Source organism: Megascapheus bottae, chromosome 1 (genome assembly GCF_031878675.1).
Source record: "Megascapheus bottae isolate mThoBot1 chromosome 1, mThoBot2.hap1, whole genome shotgun sequence".
NCBI classification, from domain to species: Eukaryota; Metazoa; Chordata; class Mammalia; order Rodentia; family Geomyidae; genus Megascapheus; species Megascapheus bottae.
Window position 1 is genome coordinate 70,504,741 of NC_143509.1, and position 20,690 is coordinate 70,525,430.

General features: G+C 40.7%; 1 protein-coding gene across 2 annotated transcripts in view; it reads right to left on the bottom strand.

Moving 5' to 3' along the window:
- Positions 1 to 14,661, bottom strand: part of Alcam (activated leukocyte cell adhesion molecule) — a 175,133-nt gene extending 160,472 nt beyond the window's left edge. Inside the window, exon 1 of one of the 2 annotated variants that reach the window (XM_090347045.1) lies at positions 13,951 to 14,661. In XM_090347045.1, the coding sequence (XP_090203171.1) occupies positions 13,951 to 14,023 (73 nt within the window). In that variant the 5' untranslated portion in view covers positions 14,024 to 14,661. The remainder of the gene's footprint in view (positions 1 to 13,950) is intronic. The other variant, XM_090347046.1, reaches the window with a different exon arrangement.
- Positions 14,662 to 20,690: the final 6,029 nt, after the last annotated feature.

Here is a 20,690-nt window from a genome sequence, read left to right on the forward strand (position 1 = left end):
TTCAAAAAATTCATAAAGTATCAGTTTATATTTAAAATATGATAAATAACACATTGTTTTGTAGTTTTAGAGCAAATGTCATTTTTCCTTAATAATAATTTTTGGGGAAAGAACTTTAAATTTTCAATTCCAGGGATACTGTTTGTTTGTTTGTTATCAAAGTGGATAAAACTAAGGATTTTCCTGACAATCGTTTGAACTATAAAAAAAATCCTAATAAAATATATTTTCCAACATTTGTTTGGAAAAATAACATGTAATCTGATCATGCTGAAATGGATTTTCCAAATAGTTAAGTGAAGTACTTACAGCGTTTTCTAATGTGAATAAATGATTAGTATTAGTTGCACATCATGATCATTGAAACATGGGATTCATAATAAATTCTTATTGGTTCAAAGTCTACTACTAGTCAAGCCCTGAGAGAAGCAATATACACTCACTGCCTCCTTGAATATTCATAGCAAATATATTTGACAATTTATAACTGAGGAAACTGTGACAAAAGGAGACAATAAAAGTAGGGCTCTGATGCATGACTCAGGTCTTGAGCTCTGCATCAATGCATGTTGCCTGGATTCTGTGAGCATTGGCCACATGCAAATGTTAAACACACAATGTGCTTTTTTTTTTTTTTTTGCCAGTCCTTGGCTTGAGCTCAGGGCCCGAGCACTGTCCTCGGACTTTCTCAAGGCTAGAGCTCTACCACTTGAGCCTCAGCACCATTTCTGGCTTTTTTCTATGTATGTGGTACCGAGGAATCGAACCCTGGTCTTCGCGCATGCTAGGCAAGCACTCTACCACTAGGCCAAACTCCCAGCCCCACAATGTGCTTTTATAGTATGCATGAAACGATACTGTCTACCACAAAAGATCACAGCTCATATAGTTGAAATCCTTTCCAAATGAACAATTTTTTAATCAGTTCTAGAAATTGATACTCTCTAGACCACACCACCACCATCGCTGCTTTTAGTCTTCTATCATGCCTTTAGGTATTTTTTACCACCAAAGAGAAAACAACTGATTGGGGATTTGCTTCACAACACAGATATGCACTTTCCACAGTCCTACAATAAGAAACTTATTTAATCTTGCAAGAAACAAGCATTTCTTGAAGGATTTCTTGAAGCATTGAGAACTAGGTGGGTGTCCAGAAGCTGAGTCACATAGGTGATTTTTTTAAAACATGGTAAATGCAAATGTTATTTTATTTCACTCCTAGATATCATTTCAAAAGCACTATTTATAGAGTTGTGTCTATCTCTGCTCTGTAAACATGCAAAAAAAACCCTTATCTCTTCTAACCACCAGAATCTTTTTTTAATGTCATTTCTATCACAAGGTTAGGAAAAATTATTGCAGAACAAAGTGTACATGCCACAAATTTGAACATTGTAAACCAAATGCCAGATAGACAACGTCACACACTTTTAGATAAAAGCAGACCACAAATATTCATACTTGTATTAGTAGTACTTGTTGTTTTGGTTATAAAATATTAACTTCAGCATATACTTGCTGTAATCCCTCCACCTAGATACTGCTGTATATTTTTTCTGCAAAAAGTGGACATAAAAAGACTTCATTTCTTATTTCTATAATAGGTCCAAAAGTTAATGATACTGATGTTTCTAGATACTTATGATACATTGTGCTTTCTTTTCTTTTTTTTTGCCAGTTCTGGGGCTTTAGCTCAGGACCTGACCACTGTCTTTGGCTTTCTCAAGGCTAGATCTCTATCACTTGAGCCACAGCACCACTTCCAGCGTTTTGTGTGTATGTGGTACTGAGGAATCCAACCGGATCTTTGTGTATGCCAGGCAAGCACTCTACCACTAGGCCAAACTACCCACCCACATTGTACTTTTCAACTTGAAAAGATTTGATGAGCTCTTGCCAACAAATTGCTCATAACATGATTTACTTAAAAAAATAAATGACGTTTGTTTAGTAAGATCAATTATATAGGCCTTACAAATGGCACTAATTAAGTTCAACATATAACATTCATCGATCAAATATTTGGACACCACTTATAGCAAATCTCTTGGAGCTTACATGTAGTGGCCTTTTAATTCATTTTTTTTTCCAGGCTAGTCAATCTGATTCCACAGGGTATAAATTTTTAAGTGGAAGAAAACATTTCTTACAATTACTGTTTATATTCTAAAAGTTATCAGTTCTAAAAATTATATGTAATGTTACACTAAAAATAACTGAAATTTATATAATATATAGATTTCTTTAATCCATTTTTGGCCCTACATCATGAATAATGAAGTTAGATATCAATAAATCAGTAGCTGTTGCTTTATACATGTTTATGTACCTATTACTCCTATAATCAATTTTCCAGTGAGTTTCAAATAAATAAGGACTGAACTTATTATAGTAATACGATAGAATTGTGGAGGGAATACAGGAAATGGCATTCCCACTTGTTAATGATGTGCATTTTGAACTGTATCTGTAGAATTTCTTCCTAAATTAAAAAATAACATATTCTTGGACCCAGTAACATTTCCAAGATATCTTCTGTTGAACATTATTGTTCATAAGGGCAACACTTGCTAGAGCATTCGTTCTTTTATTGTTTGCAGTAAGAAAAGAAGGGAAAATCTTTACTTTCAGAAAGTTCCCAAGAAGTTAGTCACGGTGAAACAGTAAAATCCAGTGTACCATTTTTAAAACACAACATAACATATATGTGCTGATATGAGACAATCTCACAATCTCTAGAATATGTTGCTACATAAGAAAGGAAAAAGGGAAATATTTTTCCTACCTAATTTCTTGGTACCATACCCAGCTATTTGTTTTTGGTCATTTTTCAGATTGTTACTATGGATTTTTGTCCTGTGCAGGCTTCAGACCAGGAAACTCTTATCAACACCTTGGTGTGTCTGTGATTTATAGACTATGCCATCATGCCTGTCCCTCCCACTTACCTTTTGTTCAGAAGAGGAAATATATATATATACATTCTTGCTAGTCTATGAGTATTGAATAAGCTAGAGATCTTTTGGATTGTTGGAAAGTAGTTAAACAAGTTCAAGCACCCCCAGTTTCTGCCTCAACCTGCAGGAATTTTCTTTAGAGTCCCAGAAAAGAAAACAAAAAGGCATGACTTCACCTCTAAGAGTTAAAAGGCATTTTTTTCCTTCCTTGCTCTCTTTCTCCATCCAATTCATAACCAATAACTTTTGATTATTTCTTAGCATATACTTCATCTTAACATTTCCTGAAAACCTCCAAGTTTCTCCTTAAACCACAGACCAGATCTGGTCCCTGGCGTAAAGAGCTCTTCATTTCTTCTTGTAGTACTTATTGAAATTTCCAACAGTTATGTAATTAGTTAAGTCATACCTCCTTCCCAGAGTGAACATAATGTCTCTTGCATGACCAACCTTGACTTTTAAGTATCTGGTTTATTTCCTTATCCCCAACAACATTGTTTTGCCCACAGTGAGCATTTAATATTTGTTAAATACTATTCTAATATGTTGAATGGTTAATTCACGTGAGTTTTAGTTTCCATTCTTGTATGTTTTCTTTACTACTACAAAACCCTCAGTCTGTGGATATAAGTTAAATTAAAATGGCAGAAAAGCATATGAGAAAATGTTCATTATCTATGGTCATAAAGGAAATGCAAATAAAAACAACCCTAAGATACCACCTTACCCCAACAAGAATGGCCAAGATTTTGAACTCAGACAATGACAGTTGCTGGTGGGGTTGTGGAGAAAAAGGAACCCTACTACACTGCTGATGGGATTGTAAATTAGTTCAGCCACTCTGGAAAGCAGTGTGGAGGTTTCTTAAAGAACTGAAAATAGACCTTCCCTACGATCCCGCCATACCACTTCTGGGCATCTACCCTGAACATCATAACCCAAGATATGATCAGGACACCTACTCAGCTATGTTCATCTCTGCACTGTTCACAATAGCCAGGCAATAGAAACAATCCAGATGCCCTACTGCAGATGAATGTGGTATATATACACAATGGAATTCTACATAGCCAACAGACAAGATAAAATAATGGCATTTGCAGGGAAGTGGATGAATCTAGAGCAAATCATGTTGAGTGAGACAAGTCAAGACCAAAGGAACAAAAGGCGCATGGTATCCTTAATATATGGCTATTAAATCCAAACAGTACAAGAGCGAGGACTCAATATTTGCATACCCAATGCTATGGACATGGTAATAGAAATATAAACATAACTATATAGACATAAAAATTTATGACTCTATAGACATAATGTTTTATTTCATAAATTAATATGTTTCTATGGCATACAAACCCTTAGCCTAATTTTGATTAAGTTCTAAAAACTAAGTCCCAGTGATTGTAAATAGAGATTTCCTCCTTAAACACTTGTTTGTTAAACTTGTCATTTGAAATAAGATGTAAAAATTAATGTTAATAAATTCTTTAATAAAAAAATCTTATCTAAGACACTCAGAGATAGCTGGAGCTATAATATGAGGTTAACTAATCTGGTAGAACTCTTTATTGGTATTAACACCAGCTGTCTTATACTGTTGACTAATTCTAAACCTCATTATTTCAGACTAGCTAGGATTGTGCCTTGCGCGCACAGAAGTTGAGGGTTTCCTCAACTTTACAGATTATCTCTGATTATTTTTATAAAAATTCAGATTGAGAGCTGTGCTACTGAGAAGCCTCTCAAAAGAACAGATTGGGAGATGTGAAATTTGCTATGAAAGGATTTCAGAGTAAGGATGAAATAAGCCTTCTGCACATACCCTCATAGCTAGGTGTAGTGAATTTCAAACACTCCTATTTCCCTTGACAACTCATGTTGATTCATCTTTCGTGGTAAGATTTAAGACTCCTTTTTTATCTAAGTCTTTATGTCTGTTTCTTTCTTACCTACACAATAAACTGTCCATAATTTCATACATGAAATGCTAAGACTTCAATAGGGAAAAAATTTGGGGGGTTTTGGGTTTTTATGGGACAACAATTCAGGCTGTGCTAGGTCACTATATTTTTTTGGACCAAGCTGCTAGAAGAGAAATGCAAACTCACTAAAACACTCCACAGCTCTGAGTTCTAACTCAGTCCTTCTTATATTATGCAGAAAACATGCACATAGTCCTTTGGTGATATTTCACTACAGTTTATATTTAAATTTGGAAAACTTAGAAATATACCGTGTCAGTGGAAGGAAGGAATTCACTTGTACATAGTGCAAGACAGATATAGATAGGCAGGCAAATTACTAATAATTACAATGTGCTGGTTTTCTGTCTCTATAATGAGATATTTAAACTAATTAATTCCAAAAAGAAAAGATTCACTTTAGAGTACACTTTTGAAAGTTCCAGTCCACTATCAATTGATACCTTTTGCTCTGGGAATGAGGTAAAAAGACACATTATAAAAGAAGCACATAATAAATCAAAATTGCTTACATCATGAGACAGGGAGAAACAAGGAAGATGAAAGGGCTGGAGTTTGACAATCTCTTTAAAGTCATATCCTCAGTGAACTAAGGACATTCCACTCGGCTTAAACACTGGAAGATTCCAATGCCCTCCAACAGTGTCAACCTGGGAACCCATCTCTTAAAACATGGTTCTTTGGGGCCGGGAGTTTGGCCTATTGGTAGAGTGCTTAGCATACACGAAGACCCGGGTTCGATTCTTCATTACCACATAGGTAGAAAAGTCAGAAGTGGTACTGTGGCTCAACTGATGGAGCTCTAGCCTTGATCAAGCCCAAAAACAGTGCTTAGGCCCTGAGATCAAGGCCCAGGACTGGCAAAAAACAAAAACAAAAACAAAAAACATAGTTCTTGGGGGGAAGAGTCAACATTCAAACTATTATGTATGATTACTACATAATCTGTCATCCAAACTGCACTCTTTGTTTTTGTGGGCTTGGGCTTGAACTCAAGGTCTGGGTGCTATCCCTGAGCCTCTGTGCTGAAAGACAGTGCTCTACCATTTGAGCCACAGCACCACCATCAGGTTTTTCTGAGTAGTTTTTATTGGAGATGAGAGTCTCATAGACATTCATACTCAGGCTGACTTCGAACTTTGATCTTCAGGCCTCAGCCCACTGGGTAGCTAGGATTATGGGTATGAGCCACTGGTACCTAGCTCAGGTGTGTGTTAAAGCATTCACTGCTACTATCTTGCTTTGAATAAACCAGGATTCCTGGCTATCCTATTAATAATATACTTATTGATTACACCAAAGGAAATTGATTAAAAATAAATTTCACAACAAGTAACAAGACAAATGATGCAATAGATATCTGAAAAATGGTTAGATAATCTTGACAGGGTCCTAAGCTTTTATTCAATGTACAGCTTTTAGCCCTTAAAGCTCAGAAACATCATTTAGATTCTCACTAAGAGTTTTCAATCTTTAACAGATAAACTCTTTCTAGCCAAACTCATAAATCAGCATATTGGTTTGTAGTAGAGTAATTATTTGCCAAGACAATCCTCACAAAATTCCAAATAACCAGTGTCCTCTCTGTAAATTATCTACATAAAAAGTCACATTATAATTACCATTTCTTCCTGGCCATGAAGTGAAGTCACAGCATGTGAAGATTCATTATTCTATTTATCCAATGAGTTTCATTTTTACAAAACGCTGTGGCATTCAGGGTTCTGAGTAAGCCATGTTGACTAATCAAAGGGCTCCTTTCACCACAGAAGAAAGCATTTTGGGGGTGTGTAAAGGCCTTCCATAACTACATTGGATCAACAGCTTTTCGAAAATTTCTGTTCCAAACATTTGCATTCTTAAGGACAAGTGTCTCACCAATGTGCATTTTCTATCTTTTTATTTTCATTAGTATACTTTCAAAGTGTCACCATGTCTTGATGGTCACTAAATCTGTCTTTGGATTCAAATACTTTGCTGTATCTGTTCTTTCAAGATGGTTGTAATTCCCAGCTTAATTCTTACAAAATAATAATATGACATTACTTGGGAAAAACTTTGGATAGCTCCTCCATATAGAAGAGCTTAATTTTCTATATATGCATTGCTCTATATAATGAAAAAAGCTAAAAAGAAAGAAAAAATGGCACCTCTAGGTGTAAGATCCTTTCAAGACTGAAAAAATGCACCAATAAAAGAAATATTTAACAATCTAGAAGGTTATGGAGAACTGAGAAAAATAAATGTAATCATTTTCACAATACACTAATGGTAGTTACAACGGAGAGGGAAAGATACAATTCAATTGTTGTCAACAGTTCAGTGCTGATTTCATACTAAAGGGAGAAAACACAGGAAAATTATTTCCATTCATTGTTCTAATGAGGTAACATAGAATATCTAAAACTATACACACAAGAAGTATTAAAATCTACTCATTTCAGCCTGGGAATAAATTCAGTGGTGCAGTCTGGACTTGCATTCTTAAGGCCCTGGATTAAATTATTAGTACTTGGAAAATTATTTATGCACATCAAATTTTGTAATGAAAGTATCATCTCAAGAAAATATAGATGATAGTTGGTATTTTAAATTACAAATTTAGTTATTGCCTCATTCTAGCAATTTGTAGCACCTAATAATTCACATACAGGATCACCTCTCCAAAAAATTAGGTATATGATATACTCTAAGAAATCAATCTACAAAGACACCTTATATCAAGGAAGGGGACATGTTTCTTGTAGCATTAAGTGAGAGAAAGGCCAAATTTGAAAATGTGTTGTTTTTAAACTGGACAGTCTATTGGATTTTGTAATATGGAATAGAACAAAGCAAGAAGATTAGGGTAATTGTCATGTTTTCCATGTGCAAATTGAGAGTCTCTAGTTTTTCTGCCATTTGTAAACTGCAAACCATAATTTCATCTCATATTTTCAGTCTTACTTGGCCAGGCTTATATATTAGTCCATGGGATGATAAATCAGAAAGTGTGAGAGAGAAGTGGGTGGGAAGAAGAGAGGAAGGGAGGAAGAGAAAATGCCATAACAAGAAGTTAGACAGCTGTCTAATATCTGATTGATCTGTTCCACCACAATTTAGCTTCATTAAGTTGAAATACAGATATGTTCATTAAGCACCTCAACTCAAAGTCAAATTAGGTAATTCTTTGATTAGAAGTTATTTTGTATAGTGCACAACTCTGATTTTTTTCTTCAATGGAATGGGTAATAGAGAACTAAGTGTATAAATAAGAAGAAGCATTAAAAACTAAAGTCATTCTTGGAACATATTCCACAATGATGGGCTATGATAATAGGTTACCATGAGACAATGACTGAGTACCCCAGCACATCTGGAACTTTGCTTTTCTGAAACATAGAAGGTTTTCCATACAATAATACAAGTGAAAATAATACTAATTTCTGCATTTAAACAACAAATAATCTTAACATAAAAATATGAAAATGTATTGTATATTCTTATATAGAATTCAACTTTTTCAATTAGCATATAATATCTGCCTTTTTATATGAAACTTATATTTTAATTTTGACATTTTTCACAATGGTGAAGGGAAAATTCTGCTGTAAGTAATAAAGTAATATGGCACGGGGCTCACGCCTGTAATCCTAGCTATTCAGGGGGTTGACATCTGAGGATCACAGTTCAAAAGCAGCTGGGGCACTAAACTCCGTGAGACCTTTATCTCCAATTAACCACCAGAAAACCAGAAGTGGTGCTGTGACTAAAGGGGTAGGGTGGTAACCTTGAGCTGAAGAGCTCAGGGACAACACCCAGGCCCAGAGTTCAAGTCCCACTACCAACAAAAAGAAAAGAAAAGAAAGTAATTAATTGTAATAAATGAACATTTTTCTGAAATTAAAAAGTTGACAACAAAATGAGTTGTAAGCTAAAAGTAAGAATCAAATAATAATCATTAATTTATTATCCACAATCCTCCAAAAACATCATTTCAAAGCTCAATGAGTTAGTTTCATAATGTCCCATATATTCTTCATATATCGGATACATTCATATGTCAGAGTTGAGAGAGGCCTACATAAAAGCTAACAATGAAGAACAAAACTAATGCTCAGAAAGAAACTGAACTTATGTGACTGTGAATACACAGAGGCATAGAATTAGAAACTCTTTTTGTCACTATGCCCCTGTATGGCTCTCTTGTGTATTGGGGATATAAACTGCATGTGTCTACTTGCATTAATAGCTTCAGGAATTTAGAAGCCTTCGGAAAAAAAGAAGTCTTTGATGGTGTTTCATGCTAAATAAATGCCCAGAATAGAATGAAGTGTTCTGTGAATATAAGACTTAATATTTACAGATCATTTTAAAGTGCTATTTTTAAAATGCTGATATTATATATCAACCAATGCTAAATTAGAACTGTTCATTACAAAGAAAGATAATTTTACAAATGAGAAATGAAGATAAATATAACTATCCCAGAATATAACATTATTAGATCACAATATAAAAATTCTGAACATGAACTTTAATATAAAAAGTATTCTGATAACTGTAGGGCCATACAGGATGAAACTAAATGAAAGGACCTCCAGGATATGGAAATAAGAGCAATATATTGATTGAATGTTGTTCTTAATGTACTATGTTATTTTTCATCTCTTTTGTTGTCCCTTGGTTATTCGCATATTGTTCCAGTAATTATATTGTAATCGGACATATTGTATATACATTTATGTGTTTATTTGAAATAGGAAAGGGAAGCTGGGAAAACAAGATGAGGGGAGGCGATGGGGGGAGGAAAATGAGGACAAAAACATGAGAAGGGTTATCAATGTGTGTGAAGTAATGCTCCTTCTATTATGTGAATATAACTGTAACCCCTCTATTAATTACAATAAAATATATGGAAAAAAGTATCCTGATAATATTTGAGACTATAAAAGTGAGTTATTGATTTTCTCTTTCTCAGGAAGTCCATAGAAGCCATGTAATTTTTTCTGTTCTAAAAGATAAAATAGGTCGAGCTTTCTAAAAAGTCAGAACATGTTTGCAATTTAGTATTACACGATACTCTGGATATCTACATGCCCTCAAACAAAAAAGAAGTTGTGTGTGTGTGCGTGTGTGTGTGTGCATGTGTGAATGTGGTGTTTTCCATTTCCTTCTATATCATGGGAACAATGTACAGGTGCTCAATGGAAGCTTTGTCACTTGGAGACTTCACCATCAACAGCATTTGTGTCACCCTGGGTACTACAGCAGCAGATAAAACAGACCAAGCAGGATAAGTAGGTTACATGAAAAGTGTTTTCTGGGATCTCAAGACCTTTCCTGATTTGAAGTCTCTTCCCCCAAGAGAATATAATTTCTCTTTATCATGGGAATTTGTTTTAAAGCTAGCCTAGTCAGGCCTGGAAGACTAAGCACAAATACACACACACACACACACACACACACACACACACACACACACACACACACATATATCCATCATTTTTGGTTCAGACTTCTAATCCTAGATGTGGGAATAGTGAGGTTAGAGGCCAGCCTGGGCATAAAAATCTACAAGACTCCAGCTTAACAGAAGGAGATTCTGGCAGCTGTTATCTAAGCAACAGTGAGAAGCTGAAAATGAGATCATTGTCCAGGCCCATGCTTAAGCAGAGTAAGTCTCTGGTTTCAAAAACAACTTAAACAAAACAGATATGGGATGGTTCAGCAGAAGAGCTCCTGACTAGCAAACACGCGCGCGCACACACACACACACACACACATTGGAATATACTGGTCCTTTTCTACTAATACAATTGAAATTTATACAAATCTCTGTAGAAGATTAAAAAAAAACACACACACTATTTGAAAATGGCTCCTGACTGCCATAATCGATTTTTTATGTTTAACCTTAAGACATTAGAATCAAGGCGTGAACACAGAGAAATTTCAAACAGCAGATGCTTGGTTGACCCTTTTACTTTCCACATGGGAAAGCCATGGGCCCAAAAGGTTAAGTGACTTGCTCATGGTCCTGAAGGTAAATGATCCTGAGCCAAGCCTAGCAAAGCAATTTACAGCAAGGAGTACTCTATTACATGGCAAATTGTTACTGGATTAAATATATAAAGAAATTATATATGTATGTTACTAAGCAGTTTATAATTTGAGAATTAATAAAGTAAAATATTGCACCTAAATATCCAAGGCAACAACATTTGAATTGTTGCTTTCCCCAAAGTCTATTGAGATAAAGTGACTGTTTGCAAGCACACGCTATCACACTGAACACAGCTTTATGTGTGCTTATGTCTGGGAAGAAATCTTAAAATTTCAGCGATGAAAAAAAAAAAAGAAGAAACAAATCCAAGACAAGAGTGTACAGCAACGAACCCAGGGAAGAAATAGTTAACTCCTAAGCTCCTTCCTCCTTGTAAATAATCAAAGCAAGCTTTCTTTAAAGCAATACAAAATGTCACCACAGGCTGACGCTCTTTCTACAAGAATAATGAGATTTTTTTGCTCCCTAGCTTGTGGGGCACACACTTCATTGTCTTAATCTTTATACTTAGGGTTTGTGGTTTGGACACATTCTCCTGTCTTCCCTTGGGAGCCAAGGCAAGCCTAAAATGACACCGATGCTTAATCAGGACTGGCCAAACGCCCTGCAGAAGCAGTCTCACCTAGTGGAGAAGAGTCCCCTCCCCAGTACTGTACACACACTATTAACATTGCTCCGGAAATGAAGGGAGGCAGCCAGGGATGAAGCCGGCCACTGGGGCACCAAGGCCGCCAACCGGCAAGGCTAGGCGCACGCACTTGCTGTCCAGGAGAGGAGCTGAGTAGAGACCAGGCTTCCCTGGTCATGATCTTTTCTTTTGCACACAAGCTGACCCTGCCACCGGGAAGTTGGCACAATGGCTGCGGAGGATGTCCAGGAGAGCGAACCCGCGAGGGTTGGTGTGACCTCCGCCCCTTAGATTAGCAGTGGAGAGCGCACCCGGCTCTCCCGGAGCGCGCACCAGCCAGCACTCAGTGCGGGCTGGGAGTCCACGCGCGCCTGGAGAGCCTGCAGCACTGCGAGATTCGTGCAGAGCACACAGCAAGGTCTGGAAGGGGAAGCTCTCTTCCCTCTGGGGCAGTTCAAGGGAAGGAAAAGCTGTTCTCCGACGTGGCTGAAAATACATTCCAGCACGACTGCAGGAAAGACAGAACCTGGGGGGGGGGGGGGCGGGCAGAGGTGTGGGAGAGAGGTTACAGGCTCCTCCAAATCCAGGGAGGGTTAAACGGAACAGCAGCTGTGGGCCTGTGGATCTTTACATTTCGCCCACTGCCTCATCCTCCCATCCAGATTCTCTTTGGGCTCCTCGCAGTCTCTCTTTTCGCAAGTCACCCAGGGGATCATGGAAAAGTGAAATTCTCACCAAGTCAGATCTAAAAAGATTTTTTTTCTTTTAAACCTGGGCCCAGCTTGCTGTAAATCCGTTTCAACCCGGGTTTCACGTCCCCGCCCCTGAGCTAGCGCCTTTCTCAGCCTCAGAAAAAGCAGGTGAGCTCATTACCTCACCCACAAATGTAACTTTAATAAAGAGATCTGAGAGGGCAGCTCCTCCCCGACCCGCTGAGCGCGCGCGCACACACACTCACACTCACACACACGCGCACACACACACACACACACACACACACACACACACAACGCCACGCCACGGTGGCTCTTGAAGGCTGTAGTCCCCAGTTTTTACTTTCCCCTCTTTCCTGGGAGAGATTCACAGGCTTTGCAATCTCTTCCGAGGCCTCTGTTTGCCAGAGGAGAGAACAGGAATAAAAAAAGATGAGAAAAGGAAGTGAGTTTCTTTTTTCTTTGATTAAAAACAACTGAAGACATGATAAAGAACCAACAGAAGCCCCCCAAAACAGTAAGCAAACTAGCAACTATCTACGAAGACATGGAAATTATTATTAATAATAATAAAACTTCACAGCACACACACACACACACACACACACTTCAAGTCCGGCAGGGGAAATATATGAACCTGCTGCTCTGTCCAGTGACTTGGGAGAGCTGAGAATGCCAGGCTGGGACGAACTTGTGCCAGCTGCCTGGCAGGTCTGAGGTTGTCACCGCCAGGGACGTCCCTGGGGATGAGGAACGGGATTTCCCCCCTTGCGAGGAGGTATTTTAGGTGGTGTCTCCTTTGCCCTCTGTGGTTGAGTACAGAAGCGAGAACCATGGCTGTGTTTGCGGCTGGAAATCCACCACCCCCTAACGGGTTGAGCCGGTGTGTGGGGAGGATGGGGAGGGTTGGGGGGGGGGGTATCTCATTCACCTAGCTGCTGATCCCGGTTCAGGGTGCTTTCCTTTGCCTGCCTGTCTAGTCAGTGCCCACTAGACAATGGTACTTGGATTTAAGCAGTAGTTGTCTTCTTTATTTTTAAGGGAATGATTAAAGTCCTTCTCTCCCCCCCCCCCCACTCCACACCCCCACCACCATGGCCTGCTCATCTCTCACCCAGGGGAAGTTACCAGGGGATTTAGCCAGGGAGGGAAAAAAAAAAAAGAAAAGAAACAAGTACGGGCAGTTAGTTCTTTCCATCTACCCAGAGCTAAGCGAAAGGAAAAGTGCCCGGACCGAGCGCAGTGACGCGGATCGGATGCCCCGCCAGGGGAAGGCTGGTCGGAGGGAAGGAGAGTCCGCCACCAACCCCCGGATCAGAGAGTTTGGGGGTGGGGTGGGGGAAGTCCGGTCGACAAGGCCCTCACCCCGGCCTCACCCAAAGTTCCCGTACTCCTGATCGCACCCCAAACTTGAGCCAGCCATGCCCAGCCCGAGGCTGCGGCACAGGTGACTGAGTCCGGAGCCGGGTCGGTGTCCCCGGACGCGGATCCTTTTCCCTCCCGGCTCCACGCGCCCAGGGCGCCCGGCCCGGCCCAGGGAAGGGGTGGCGAAGCAGGAGGGGGGGGACACCGGAACCGGCTCCCAGCTCGGGTCCGTGTGATTTCCCCGACCCTCGCTCACCTGGTCTGAGGACCGCAGCGGAGATCAGAAGGCAGAAAACCAGACGGCAGGAAGGGGTCGCCTCGGGTGCCATATTCCTCCTCCTTTTCAAGGACCACTGACGAGAGAGAGAGTCCACGCCGCAGGACCGGAGGGGAGGGTCCCCACGCCAGAGGACGGCGATGTCTCCGGGACCACACGGTCCCCGGGGCTGCGGGCGCTGCGCCTTCGGGTCTCCGCCACGCGCAACTTTCCACGCAATGACCGCAACTCCTCCTCCCTCCCCGTCCACACTCGCCCTCGCTCCCTTCGGCGGCGGCGCCAGCCGGGACCAGAGATTCTCTTTCCAGGAGGCGCGAGGCGAACGGACCAGGTGTGCGTGGTTCTTGTTTGTTTTTTGTTTCTTTTCCTCCTTCTTCTTTTTTTATTTCGGGGGTGCGGTGAGGTGAGCGGGAGGGGGGTGCTAGGATCGTCTGTTCGATTTCTTGTCTTGGAATAATAATTAATAATAATAATGGGGATGATAGTTGCAGCAGCGGAGCTGGGAGGGCGCGCGGTGGGGAGGACGCGGCGGGGAGGACGCGGGGCGGCGGGTCTCCGCAGGTGGCCGCGGTGGCAGCGCGCGGTGGCGGTGGCGGTGGCAGCGGTGTCGGGGCTGCTCTGAGTGGAGCGTCTGGAAGGCGTGTGTGTGTGTGTGCGTGCGTGTGTGTGTGTGTGTGTGAGCTGCCTCTCTCCTCCTCCCTCCCGCCTCTCCTCACTTCCCCCCCCTGCTCCCTCCCTCCCCACCCCTGCACTCCCCTCCCCGTTTCCTCCCGGCCGGACGAGAAGCCAAGTAGGTGGTTGGAGCGCGGAGCCACAGCCTAGAGGCGCTGCAGGACCGAGTGCGAGACTGAGCCCCGGCTCCCGGATACCAGCCCCCCGGGGCGGGGGAGGAGGGGGAGCGGCGAGGGGGGGGGTGGGGAAGCTGGTGGCCACGCCCTCGGTGGGCTGGTGGGCGGGGCGTCCCTGGGACTCCGCCTCCCAGCTCCCAGCCAATGAGGCGCGGGCATGGGAGGCGGGCGGGTGTGGGGGCCCCGGGGGCGGACGCTTCCCCGGGGCTGCAGCTGCACTCCTGGGCGGTAAAGGGTTTCTCCCTTCCCGCTTTCCCACCTAGCCGGGCCCCGCTCCCACCATGGGGATATGGATGCTGCCGTGAATAACCAGAGTACGGAGACCGGGCAGTCCACCTGAGGATCTCACCTCGGGCCCAGAGCAGGGGCAAAAAATAAATCAATCAATAAACATAAAACCTCTCCTCCCTTCCCCCCTCTCCCCTTCGGACGCCTTTTCATGGGAGACCACCTGCGTCCCCCCCCCCCACTCTGCCCGGTGTCAAACAGAAGCCACTTGCTCGTCTCTCCACCCACCCCTTCCAGGGGAATTGAAATGCAGAATCTCTAGACCACACTTCCTCAGAACGGATTTTCCCGAAGTCCACAGGAAAAAAAAAAAAAAGCTGTCAGTTTTATTTTGAATTAAGCGGAGATTTTTAAGTTACAAAATAGGACATCTTCAAGTTACTCAGAGGATTTTTTTTTTCTCTCTCTCTCTCTCTTTTCCTGGTCCGTTTCCGGAAAGAGCCATGTATCCAAACAGGTGAACAGGCTTTTCAATTTCTAAAGATTGATCCCCGTTCTCCTCCCTTCCTCCCCCCCCCCTCCCCCCCCCCCCCCCCCCCCCGCCCAGGCATAGCTGCATCCCTTTCAGATCAGGCTAGCTGGAGTATTTTCCTCCAGAACACCGAGGTGGAGCTGTTTGGAGACCCCAGTCTTTCTAAATCAAGAATGCAGGATCACAACTCTTATCCTCCTAGCTTAATAAAATCCTAGTCCCTCAACCACTTCGCTGGGGCATTAAAATAGAGCCTTTAGTGTCAGGCGGGGTCACCACTTTGTGAGGCCTGGCCCCTGCAGGGAATGCTAACTAGTTGTCCCCTCTCTTCTCTGGAGGTGGGATTGGGGGGGGGGGGAGCTGGGAGTCACCCTCTAGAGTGGGGTGGGAGGAGGAGGAGGATGACAGGCTTTGGGGGAAGTGTGTGTGTCTTTCTCTCAGAAAGCGCTTGCTTACACATGCAGGCGCATGATCTTTGAATTCTTTATCTTTTAGTAATGGAAACGATTAAGCTTTAACATTAGCTGCGACTCCCGACCCCCTCCCCCGGAGAGGGGGGAACCTGCCTGTCTAGTTCTCCTTGCATGAACAATGTTCTAGAGTAGAGATCTTCTATTTCTCCTCTCAGAATCAATAGTTTCTCCCACGTGGTTTTAACACTTAACATGTCATTTGCATCTTCTGAATCAACAGGAAGACTTCTTTGCGAAGGCAAAAGCCTTTTAATGCTATTCTGTGAGCTAAACTTGGCTGAACTGGTAACATGCCCATGGAATCCTATTGGTTTCCTTTAGGTGGATTTTTTTTTTTTCTTTAAACAACTGCCTTTCCAAATCGATTGTATTAGAACAAATTATCCTGACCATGTATTTAGCCTGGATCCTCCGACTATATATCTGGCTTCTTTTATTTTGAAAGGGGAATTAGTCCAGCAGAGTTGTAGGAAAGGCAAAAAACAGACTAATTAAGACTCTGACACTGTGTGATTATGGTCAACTCAGTCTCTCTAAGCCTCAGTCACCTCATTTGCAAATGTAACAATTGTTGCAGGATCACTGGGTCACTGTGAGGATTATATGATACCACACAAATAACGGACAGAAATTGTAGAAGGCTCTTTGGGGTTAGGGTAGTAGAGCCTCATTAAGATTCTCGATTTGCACTCTAGTGGGTGACCTTGAAAAAAAATCATCCTCTAATAATCAGAGTTATGACACATTACCACACTCAGTTTCAAAATACTTTATATCAACTATGGGCATCAAAGAGAAACATCTGGAAAGAACTCACTAATCTATACACATATGTTTTTTGTTGTTGTTGTTGTTTTGCCAGTCCTGGGCTTGAGTTCAGGGCCTGAGCACTGTTCTTGGACTTTCTCAAGGCCAGAGCTCTACCACTTGAGCCTCAGCACCACTTCAGGCTTTTTTCTATGTATGTGGTACTGAGGAATCGAACCTGGGTCTTCGTACATGCTAGGCAAGCACTCTACCACTAGGCCAAACCCCTGGCCCTTACACACATATGTTTTATGCATACTCACTCACATGCATATATATGTTTATATGTAATGAATATTTGTATGTGCACAATAATTTCTAGAATTCCTTTTAGAAAGAATGTGTCCTAAATGAAAAGAAGGTAGATGACTTTTGGAATAATAACTCCAAAGGCTAAAGACGATATATAGCTAAGATCACAAAAATAATGATCTATATTAAGTGAGATTATAAAATTAAACTAAGAAATTGTCAAGGGATGAGCAGGATGCAAAGAAGACAGGAAGTGAAAAGAGTCAAGCCATGCAGTATGTGTTTGGCAATGGTCAAAGGCCTTTACACATATTTTCATTAATTAGCAATTTGTATGGAATACTTAACCCATTTTAGATAATGCTAAGCAACATATGTGATGAGTGGATAAATCTGTCCCTCAAAAATGATTCTATTAACTATTATGACCATGTTATTTTCCTACAGAAAACTAGAAGCCATATGCTTGATGTTAGCTTCTCAGTGATTCACAGTGATTCAGAGCAGAATTCTAGAAGTGAATTCTTACTCATTGTGCTCATCACTTTTCTCATTAGGGTTGTCTAACGCTAACTTTAGGCCTTATGATGTATGATAGACTTAATTTAAACCCAATTTCCTTTATCTTCTCAAAACTTGACTTAAATCTGCTACCCTCAAATACCATTTCTTTTAGGAATTTAACAAGGTAGAGAACACTAAGTGTACCATCTGCGTGAAATGTGTATGGAATAAGATCATTCCTAAACTGAGAATGTGACGTAAGCTAGAGCTAAGAGTCAGAAATAAATGTGGTAATATAGGTTCCACAAAAAACAATGTAGTAGAATAGAGAATTTGTCTTTTACAAATAGTAAGGGTTTAGGAGTTCCTTCTTGCTTAAGAGGAAGGGTTTCTAGCTTCATCTTTTCAGTTGTTAACAATTGAGAATACATAGAAGTCTATTGGTATTTATTTGACAATTTAGTCATGCATCAGAGAATCTTGATAGGTACTTTTTACTGATGTAAACTAAATAATGTTTATCCCACAAGGAAAAATACGTTTCATGTAAGTCAAAGTGTTTCCTGTAAGTATAGAAGAATTCATCATCACTCAGAATAGTATACTGAATGCACAGCATGATAACAAAAAATTAAAACAAGTTTCCCACTTGGGGCTTATTGAGATCAGAACTTGGTACTTTACTTGCAATCCTCAAGCCATGACCTTCTGCTCTGTTTTCACTCATTAATCACAATGCAGCCCTTTGACTTGTGGCTATGTACTCAAGTCAGACATTTCTTTCCGAATTAACAAAAATAGTATTTCCCCTTCCAGATGAAATTTGTTTCTTACAGTGGTATATCAAAAGTGTTTTGTGTGAGCAAAACTGTAAGCAATTCAGGGGCTGGGTGTTTGGCCTAGTTGGTAGAGTGCTTGCATAGCATGCACGCAGACTCAGGTTCAATTCCTAGGTACCACATACATAGAAAAAAGCCGGAAGTGGTGCTGTGGCTCAAGTGGTAGAGCTCTAGCCTTGAGAAAGTCCAAGAGCAGTGCTCAGGCCCTGAGCTCAAGCCCAGGACTGGCAAAAAAACAAACAAACAAACAAAAAAAACTGGAAGCAATTCAAGAACCTTCACCAAACCCTGGAGCCCCCATTATACAGCCACACGTCTAGATAAATTTTGCAAAAAGATTGGACATACCACAGATGAATGGCAACTTGTGAGAAAGAGTTTGCTGCAGGATTCAGACCATGACACATACTTACAAGCACAAGTGGTAGTAATAAGAGGTCTTGAAAGGGATTTCTACTGATTTTTCAATGACTAGACTGGGAAGACTAAGATTCAGGAAAGGGAAGTGTGTTCATCATGTCCATTTTGTATACCGACTTAGACATACTAGTTAAGAGTTCCTAATCAGACAATCTCAAATATGAAATACCCTCAAATTGTGCTGACACAAAGCCAGAAGTATGGAAAATTCCACTTCTGACCCCTCATGGCAGGCAGGCAGGCACAAATCAAAACATGGTGCACTAAAGGTATTATATAAAATAGTATTCAAGGGCTGGGAATTTGGCCTACTGGCAGAATGCTTGCCTAGCATGCATGAAGACCTGGGTTCGATTCCTCGGTACCACATACATAGAAAAGGCCGGAAGTGGTGCTGTGGGCCAAGTGGTAGAGCTCTAGTCTTGAGAAAGCCCAAGGACAGTATTCAAGCCCTGAGTTCAAGTCCCAGAACTGGCAAAAAAAAAAAAAGCGCTCAAATTATGTTTGGAAATTATAGATGAAAGAAATAAATTTTGTATTTAGACTTGGCTTTCATCCTTAAGATACTTCATTCTGTGTGTTCAAATCAATGCAGAATTAAATAAATATTCCAAACTTTGAAATACTTCTGGTTCTAAGCATTAAGATAATAATAGTCAGTCCGTGAGAGAAAAACAAGCAATTTACAGGAGAAAAAGTGTAATTAAAACCTATTTGATGTCAGGTGCAGGTGGCTTATACGTGTAATCCTAGTTACACAGGAGGCAAAGACTGAGGTTCAAAATCAGCCCAGGGAGGAAAGTCTGTCAGACTTACCTTCAATCAACTACTATAAAGCTACCAGTGAAGCTGTGCTCAAATTTTGAGGAACTCAGCACCCAGGCCCTGAGTTCAAGTCCCAGGATGGACACACTCACACACACACACACACACACACACACACACACACACACACACACACTTAGTTGAAAAAAATCCTGACCAATGAGAATTATAAATGATCTGGGAGGGGCTGACATTGATGAAAAGTAAGATAGAGGCTAAAGTCCTGCCAGGTGCAAGTGTCTCGTGTCTGTAATCCTAGCTCCTCAAGAGGATGAGATATAAGAATCACGGCTCAAAGCCATCTGGACATGAAAGTCCGGAAGACTCATCTCCAATTAACCACCAGAAAACTGCAAGTGCCGCTGTGGCTCCAAGTGATAGCCTTTAGCTGAAGTGCTCAGGGACAATGCCTAGGCCAAGAGTTCAAGCCCCACATCGAACAACATCAAACAATTCTAGGAAGACTAAAGGATTTTAAAACAGCAGGAAGATTACATGTATATGTAAGGTACAACTGTATTTCACTTTCGAATCACAGTTTCTTAAGGAAATGATTTCTGAAGTCATTCCAGATATAAACCAGAGGACATACTGGTATCTGTCTACTAAGTTTTATTTTTTAATTTAAAGTTTTAATAGTAATATCAGACATCAATTTAGTACAATCCTTAGTAATGCTAGCTAATAAAGTATCTCTCAAGTTCAGGAGTGCAAAAATCTTTCAAAATCTATGGTAAACATTAGATTCTTAATGCAGACTGTACAAGTTCAATGTCTGGGTACAAAAGGACCTGAATTGCTATTTAAGTTAAATAGCAATTCACTTAGTCATGCTTCTTCCTCTAAGACATGAAGTACAGAGAAATTACCAAAGTTATTTGACTGCAATTTATACCATATAAGATCTCAAAATTCTTAGTCTGTTAAAAACTTGTAATTCATTAGTGCTGTCATAGAAGGAGAGAAAATTTAATCAAATGTTAGAACATTT